The 9,661-nt window shown below is 35.1% G+C and overlaps 1 protein-coding gene across 1 annotated transcript; it reads left to right on the top strand.

Moving 5' to 3' along the window:
• Positions 1–2,405: 2,405 nt before the first annotated feature.
• On the top strand, positions 2,406–4,024 carry LOC117685325 (gametogenetin-like). The gene is made up of 3 exons (XM_066087242.1): positions 2,406–2,418; positions 3,287–3,832; positions 4,011–4,024. Exons 1-3 carry the CDS (start codon positions 2,406–2,408, stop codon positions 4,022–4,024), a joined length of 573 nt encoding a protein of 190 aa, XP_065943314.1.
• The last annotated feature ends 5,637 nt before the right edge of the window (positions 4,025–9,661 follow it).

Here is a 9,661-nt window from a genome sequence, read left to right as displayed (position 1 = left end):
TCTCTGGACAAAAATTTGCCGAAGAACTTCATGTTTTTTCTTCTTTCCTATTTCCTTGGAAATCTTTGTTATACTCTCAAACTTCTCAATTTTGTGCAGGTATTGTAATACAATTTCATTGTCCAGGCCTCCTAAATTCTTGAATAACTGCAATCATGAAACGATCTATATCATGATTTTATTCAGAATGAAATTATCAAACCATGCAAGACAGTAACGATCGACCATCGGCGAAACTGAATGTATGCGTCGAGGAGTGTATGATGCATCTCACAAATAACAGGAATTGAAAACAATGGTGTGTTATGTATTTGTTTTTACAATGTGTTTAGAGCGAATGTAACACTTATGGGGTTAAAAGTTACAGACGGTATCATCTAATATTTCATATGTAATATTCTGATGAAAAATACGATGCTATCCGTATTACTATTATTGATTAGTGCACTCAACCTAACGAAATTGCCAGTGGTATATTGTTTTAGATAAGACCCTCCGTATGTTTTTTTGTATTTGATTAAGAAGTATATTATACGTAACTAACCAGCTGGGGAATGTCCTTTTGTTGGTGTTTTTCCCGCCAGAGATTAAAAATTATCTCAATCTCTGCGAAAATGTTCTCTGGATAGGCTGCCAACCGTAATAGCATCCTTTAATTTCCATTTGTTCCTTGTATTGAAATAAAATTCATATACAAAATATTTCGTTGGCTTTGATAAATTAATTTAAATTAAAACTTTTTTGTTTTTCTATTCATATAAATTTTATAATGCACGACAAGGATTCAAAATAACATTTTGCTGATTTAAAACTCACCTGAACTGGATGGACAATTGATGTAATGGCTCCCTTCCATTTATCTCCCTCTGAGCTGACAAAAAATGTTGGACTCTGTCTTACGAGGCCCTACAATTGGTTTTTTTTTTTTTTTTTTTTTTTTTTTTTTTTACATTTTTGCAACCACCAAAATTGAAAATTAAAAAAATGTAATTGTGAAATTATTTCATTAGAAATATCTTTAACATCGTCTTACTTGAAATATGACTCTTTTTGTTTTTCTTCTGTCGTTACATGTATGTAGATTCCCCAGTAGCTGTCCCTCTTCAAGCGACAAGCCTACATAGATGTCAATTCTGATCTTCCTGCAAAAGACACAGAAAAAGAAAATTGAAAGACTGTGTGATAAGGAGTACAGGGTTTTTTTTCGATAGTTTATTTTTATTTTGTATTATTTTTATTGTGCATTTTTCAATCAATCTCAGTGGCGTCGGTAGCAAATTGAAAGGAGGGGGGGGGGGGGGGCTAGAATAATCATCAGAAATCTTGTCAAGCAGAATAAAATATTAATTCCCAAAATCATGAAAAAATATTCCTGGGGGGGGGGGGGGGGTGGTTTACTTATTGTTCCAAAAAAAAATACTTACCTACCAAAATTTGTTTTCCCAAAATCATCAAATTCCTAATGGGAAGAGGGGGGGGGGGGGGGGGGCTAGTAGTATACCTATGACTCCCACTTCTCAATATTTCAATCTTTTTAAGGTAAATTTAGAAACAATTATCTTTGCTTCGAGAAAAACTTGGGGGGGGGGGGGGGGGCTAAACCCTCTATGATGCTATGCGCCTTATGGTTATGTCTAACTTTGCAAAAAAAGTGGGGGGCTAAAAGGGCACAAAGCTGCTGACTTTGTATTTTTCACTTCTTTTGGAAAGGTATGACCTAATAAAAGTAATTGCATTTACAATAAAAGTAATTGCATTTACAATAAAATCAGCTCGATTAGAAACTTTTTTTGACCTTATTGGTCAAGTTAATTTCTACTTTTATTCAATATTTTTGTATTAGGGATTTCTGTTGACAAATAATTGTGCTGGTTCAATTTATTTTAACACAGATTTACTACACTTCACTTAATTCAATGAACTGTTGCTAAACAAAGGGCACATTTTGTGTCATCATGTATAGGTCAGCTCTTTTCAAGTTTTGAAACTTCAATTATAGGATCAGTTGCTACACCCGATTTTCCATTATCGTTTTTGACCCTCTAATGTTATGAGGGTCACAATTAAACTATATAAGTAAAGGTAAACATTTTATCAGTACCACACTTTGTCTTCATTTACCACCGAGTATCTTTTATTACGTGTTGAATTGTAAAAATGCAATTTGCTGTTTTTCTCCTGTTCGGAATTGTTGGACTATCGGTCCAACAATGTAATAATGTGAACCGTTGTTGTCGGGAAACCGCTCGTGGGTTTGATTGCGCCTTGAAGAGGGATCCATGCTCCTGTATCTTTTTATGCGGGGTGGCGGACAACGCCATTGTGGATATTGGTCGAGCAACCCACAGAATATCTGCTTCAGAGAGGCTAATTATTCATCAACAAATACCACCATCTATACACGGATGTCGTGTCAAGGTATATTTTTGACAATATTTATTCAAAGATATCATATTTTTTATGTAAAACAATATTTACAAAAAAGGGGGTGGGTGTGAATAGTTACCAAAAAAGGGGGGTGGGGATTATGAATTTGTAACTGTTTACAAAAAGACTCAAATAAAAATCTGAAAGAAAAGAAATGTTAAAATTAAGTATAAAAAAAAACCTATGCTATTTTATAAGTGAAAAAAATAATTATGGGGTGAGGGGACTATTTCGGAAAAATGTCGGGTTTTACGTCATCACTCTTCAACTATTGAACTTTATTGAGCGCGCATTCTTCGAAGCAAAATGGTAGGTAGATGACATGTGGATTGTCATCCCGACACTTAAAATTTTATATTTTAATATGGGGGGCTTGATGAAAATACTTGTTAGATTGTGAAAGGTGTTAAATGTACTTAACTCACGATCCATTTATTTCCCCATTAAAAAATCGGATTGCAGACGACGGTTACCTGTCAAACTGTCATACCCCGCGATTTAATTTACGAAACATGAGGTCACATTATTTTAGTTGATGCAAAGGGGGAAAAGGAATAAACTGAAGAAAGTTAACAGATAAAGAAGAGAATACCTTGTGTTTTGTCATAAAAATACCTACATATTTTTTCTAAACTCGATTTACCATTCGAATTTCATCATCGATTTTTTGGTAACATGATTACGCACGTGGGGGGGGGGGGGGGGGGGGGGGGGGTCAAATTTCGATAAAAACATTCATACCCTGATTTTCACACACTATGTCAGAATATTTAGATTTTTTATGATTAAAAAACACAATTTGACTTAAAAGAGCAAAATATTAAAGCAATGCACATTTAATATGTATATATTTTTTTAGTTTTGAAGAACCTTCAACGTCCAATAGCCATAGTCAGGCCTATCCCGAGACAACAGCCAGCGAGACCAGCGCCACCGGAGGGGATGATCGTGGTTCATCTCCCTCCGAGGAGCCCATCCCCTCCGGTGAGCCTGTCCCCACCACCCCACCCCCCCCCCCTTCACACTCCCAGCGAGGCCCCAGAGAGGAGCGAGGCCCCAGAGAGGAGCGAGACCCCAGAGAGGAGCGAGGCCCCAGAGAGGAACGAAGCCCCAGAGACCAGCGTGGCGGCCACCGGGGGCCGCCACTTCCACACCGGCCTTCAGAGGACCCCCACGGCCAGTAGTGGCACGGCCACCACCACCACCCCAGGGAGCTCCAGCCCCCAGGAGGAGGCCGGTGTGGAGACCACCGGGGGCCGCCACCACTACCCAGGCTGGGAGGATGCCACGACACCAGTAGAGGAGGGGGCGAGGTCTACAGGTAAAATAGGCAATTCTACCCACCCCTCCTCTACTGGTTCAACACCACCTGATGTTTCGCCTAGTTCTACCACACTCATATTAGGTAATTTGCAATCAAATACTTATCATATGAATTTAAATTACCTTTACTTTTTATTTTTACTTGTGTTGTTTCTTCCAATAAGCATTTATAGATTTATCAATTATTCCAAAAAAAAGCAGTTTGATACTAGACAAAAAGCCATAAATGTGGCTGGTGTTTTGTAATGAGTTCTTTTTAGATTTTGTCAGCTGAATGAACAAAAAGATTTTGTAAAGAAAATAAACAAGTTTAATTTGAAAAAAAAATTAATAAACAAAACAAATCATTATTCTCACTCCCCCTTTCACACCACTCTCATTCGAACATAACAAAAAAAGAATAATAATTCAATTAAACAAATGAACCAATATCTGATACTATCAACTAAATTCAAGATTAAATCACACTGTATCAGATATAAAATGGAAGTAAACTACAGAATGTTGTTTAGAAGCTATTTCAACCAATAAAACTCTTGTTGAAAAATTTACTCAAAAAAATATTAAAGTTCAATAATTCAAAATACCGTGAATTTACAATTACTTCGAATTTCAGCTCAAAAGCATGTATATGAAAATTATCCTGTAATAACAGTCGCTTTTTAACACTTAAAACCTCTCTGAAAATGAACTCAGGGTCACTATGCACTCGAGACGCTCCTGCCCTCGTCAAATTTCCTGTCCCTCTTGTCGCTATCCTAACCGAAAGCCCCGGACTCGCAGGTCTCTCGCTTCCAGTCTACGACCACTGCCCGGATAGAAAGCCACGCCCCACTCAGCTTAGAATGCGTCCCCGACCTTCGTCAATTGTCCCCACGACCTTCCATAGGAAAATTTCCGTCTAGCACACCAGTCTGTATTTCAGGTAATTGTATCAAACACCCTTACGCACTGAAAAAACATACTGTGACTAATAAAGTCCCGATAAACATACAAACATACTACCAATTACACTAAGAACTAAATTACCACCGAAATGTACAAAATAACAACAAAACAACCTTACCGGCTAGGAAAACATGTGCCCGCCTAACAGAATCCAAAATTCAATGGCTACCCATTTCTCCTTAGTATTAAGCTAACTGGAGATATTCACCATATCTTAAATCAGGAGCTGCAAAACGTGGCACCCGGCTGATGTCGTTACCGGACCCTCTACTGACCACTACACCCAAACCGGTCACTTTAAATACTCGATCAAAAAATAGCACACTCGCCCGACACTCGATATATATAATACAAAACTGAATCAACTTTATTACATACGCCCCCATTTATTTACCAATGTCCATTGTTAATAAATAATAGATAAAGTTGACAAGATTTATGTCGACCGCGACAAGAGATCTGCCATCTTGTTGTTTGCCCCAGGGATATGCTTAACAGTAAACCTATATTCCTGCAATACCAAACTCCATCGTAAGAGTCTTGGATTCTGTGATTTCATTGTCTTAAGCCACTGTAACGCACGATGGTCTGTCTCTATGATAAATTCTCTCCCATACAGATACTTTTGCAGACGCTGCACCGCCCACACAATTGCGTAGCACTCTTTCTCAACCGTAGCGAAGTTCTGCTCTCTAGGTAGGAGCTTTTTACTGAGATAGACTAACGGATGATACTCACCACTTTCTTCCTGCAATAATAACGCCCCCAGACCTCTGTCACTTGCGTCTGTCTGTAACGTAAATGTTAATGCAAAATCCGGATTCCATAGAACCGGGGCACTAACTACTAGTAAGTCTGACTTCAATTGTCTAAATGATCTGTCATGTTCATCTGTCCACACAATCTTATTCGGGCTTGACTTTCTAGTGAGATCTGACAAACTAGCTGACTTTTCAGAAAAAGTTTCTATAAACTTTCTGTAGGAATTTATAGAGCCCAGAAATGATCTTACCTCCTTTTTCTTCGTGGGAACAGGGATATTCAAAATAGCCTGTACTTTGTCTGAGGTTGGTTTTACCTGACCATTTCCGACTAAATGACCTAGAAATTCCAATTCTCTAGCCGCAAACTCACATTTCTTTGGATTTGCTGTAAGACCTGCGTTCTGAATAGATGTAAGAACTGCTTTTACATGACCCACATGACTGTTCCAGTCTTTACTGAAAATGATAATGTCATCAATAAAAGCATCTGAATACTCTTCATGACCCATTAAGATCTTTCTTACCAATCTGTTGAAAGTAGCTGCTGAATTCATCATACCAAATGGCATCACAGTAAACTGATAATGGCCAAATGGTGTGATGAACGCACTCTTTTCCTTTGCTTCATTGTCCAGTAAAAATTGCCAGTATCCTTTAGTGAGATCTAACTTACTAAGATACTTAGCTTCTCCCAATCTGTCAATGATTTCCTCTATCTGCGCATTAGGCTCTGGATCAAATTGAGTTACAGCGTTTAGTCTACGGTAATCTACACAAAACCTAATAGATTGGTCTTTCTTGGGAATGATTACCACAGGTGAGGCATATGGACTTACCGACTGCTCTACTATACCTGCCTCCAACATTACTGATAACTCTCTTTTGACCTCATCCCTCAATGCATGTGGTATCTGATAAGGTTTCTGAAAAACAAAACTGAATCAACTTTATTACATGTTTATAAAGAAACCTGTATTTTAAACTCTTATGAATCAAACAATATTGACATGGATGAATATTTTTCTGATTCATCGTTTAGTAATGATTATGCATCGATTGCATCAGTATCAGAAAATGAATTATATGTGGAGCCAATTACCAAGACTATAATAACCAAACTTTTTTCAGTCAAGTCCATTACCTGCATCACCTTCCTTATCATCATAACCATTTACATCATCATAAGAAGAAAAAAAGCACACAACATTAAGAAGACTGTCATCACCATTACCTACTCCATCACCACTTCCAATTTTCCCTATCTACACCCCACCTTTAAGTATTGACATGTCAACGCCATTACATACACCCTCATTGTTTTCAACCAGTACATCAAGTTCAGCGATATCATTGTTTGATGTTTCAACGGTTCCTGCAGCAGCTTCTTCTAAGCCTTATTATGAAGAACACTGCGAAATGTCAACCTTTGGTAATATAAATAGAAGGGTAACTAGATCAATGACACAAAAGAAAAAAATATTAATAAATCATTTTAAAACTCAGTTTCTTTTGGGAAGGGGGGGGGGGGGTGGTTTTTGGAAACTTTTTTACAGACTCATTTTTTTCTGGGGATGGTGGGGGTATTTTTTAGGAATTTTTTTATTTTGGTTATTTTGGGGTAATTTTTTTATCTAAAAGTAAAGATAAGCTACTGTAGGAACTGTCGTAACATCAAAATACAGAATGTTAACATTTATTCTATGAAGTATTTAAAGAGATTTGATAGTTTTACTACATTATTTGAATTATTTTGTTAACTTAACAATAAGTATACATTGAATTATTTTTTGTAAGCTTTACAATAAGTATATATGTATGGCTGAGTTTAACAATAAGTATACATTTGAATTATTTTGTAAACTTAACAATGAGTATATTTGTATGGTTGTGTTATGTAATTACACGCCACTTTTTGTTTTACTAAAGTTTTAAAAATGTATATAATTATACATGGTGATGTGTTTTTTCATTATGTTGTCATTATGATAAATTGATTTTTTTAAACGTTTTGTTAATTTTGTTTACAAATTTTACATGTGCATATTGATGTGCAAAATTGTTTTTTAATTATTACTTTAAAAATATGATATTTTACTACAGTACGTGCCATTTCTTAATACTAGTCTTATTTTTAGTGCTTACATGTATTAAATAGAACACTTTATCATACAAAAATCATTACCTTGTTCTAGTCATATTAATAGTGCTTTGTGTATACATATTTTACACTACAATTTTTTAAGGTTAGGTTTTTATATTAATAATATTATCCTTATTGCTGTAATACACTTTAATTATTCTTTTTATGAAATCAACATTTAGGCGTTTAAAAAGTATATTCACAATTCTGTGTAAAAAAAATGTAGGTAAACTAAAATTGTAATATTTTTTTGTAAAGAGTGAATTTTTTAAATTTAAAAATAACATGTAGGTCTATGGATAATTATCTATTTTAGATTTTTTTTAATTAAAAATGTATAATGACTAATTTTTTATTAACCCCAAAAATATAACATGTTAGGATCTTATTTTTACAATTTGTAGTTTACAAAAACAATTTTACCAAACTTTATGAAACTATTTTCAAAATATTAGGTGTAATTTTATATTATGTAATTAATTTCTTAAAATACCATTTTACTGTTATTGTAGTATAATATCATATGTATATTTTATATTTTATTCATACGATGCATGGTCATCCTTTAATAAATTTCGTAAAAAAAAAACCCAATCTTTTTTTCTGCTGTTCTATGGAGAAGGGAAAGATAATTTGAAAAGCCAGGCTGTAGAGTTATCGTTCTTTTTGCAGTGATAAACAGGGAAAAAAACCAACAGACAATGATGGGTTGAAGAAAAAAGAAATAAATATTTGAAAAGCAAAAAAAAAAGAATCAGAATATTTTCATCTTTTTTTTATATAGATGTCAGATTTCCTATGCAAGTACTGCGGTTTGATATTTAAGAATCATCTTGAACGTCAAATGCATGAAGATGGACATAACCGTCCAATGCTATCGAATAATGACGATGATGACTCGGTAATGATATATAATTGTTATCAGTAACTAATCTTAATTACATAATCATACATTTTTACTCAGTTTAGAATATTAATAGTAACAAGAATAGAATTCCTAGGTCCCCCGTCGGTCAAGCAGTATACTAGTATACTGAATATTGGAATATTTTCAAACATTCAGGGGTGTTCCAGAATTAAATGTGTGGGGAGGTTGGGAGGAACATTTTTTTTACCCCCACCACCCATTTTTTTTCTATCTTTCCTGTCGCAAAAATATCCAAAATACTACAATCTAAAAGAACTTCACCAAAGTATTAGTGGTATAAACATTTGGTATAAATTTAATGAAAATCCTTCAAAATTTGTAGGCATGAGAGCGCTTACAAGGTCAATTTTTGGATAAAACGGAGTCATTATTGTGGTCAAAGTCCCATAACGCCAACAAAAAGTATCGACCAATGCTAATTTTCGAACTTGACCAATGTATTAGTGGTATAGACATTTGGTATACATTTAATGAAAATCCGTCAAAATTTGTAGGCATGAGAGCGCTTACAAGGTCAATTTTTGGATAAAACGGAGTAATTATTGTGATCAAAGTCCCATAACTCCAACAAAAAGTATCGACCAATGCTGATTTTCGAACTTGACCAAAGTATTAGTAGTATAGACATTTGGTATAAATCTAATGAAAATCCGTCAGAATTTGTAGGCATGAGAGCGCTTACAAGGTCAATTTGAGGATAAAACGGAGTCATTATTGTGATCAAAGTCCCATAACTCCATTAAAAAAGTATCGACCAATGCTGATTTTCGAACTTGACCAACGTATTAGTGGTATAAACATTTGGTATAAATCTAATGAAAATCCGTCAGAATTTGTAGGCATGAGAGCGCTAACAAAAAAGTGTGACAGACGGACACACGGACGGACGCCCGGCATTTCTATGTCCCCGCTCCGCGTTGCGGTGGGGGACAAAAATCAACGATTTCATCTTACTATGAATTACGGAAACATCACATCCTTAAACGTTTTCAATTTTAAAATTATAATCGAATTATTGTTTCCGGATTAATCAAGAAAGACGAAGTAAGTAGTAAAATCATTAAAAAAAAGACCATTACACTATTGAGATTAAATTACATGTTCATTTTATGAGTACACATCAATATTTTA

The sequence above is a fragment of the Magallana gigas genome, chromosome 1, assembly GCF_963853765.1.
Source record: "Magallana gigas chromosome 1, xbMagGiga1.1, whole genome shotgun sequence".
NCBI classification, from domain to species: Eukaryota; Metazoa; Mollusca; class Bivalvia; order Ostreida; family Ostreidae; genus Magallana; species Magallana gigas.
The sequence above is the reverse complement of the archived record's forward strand: the minus strand, read 5'-3'. Positions and strand labels throughout refer to the sequence as shown.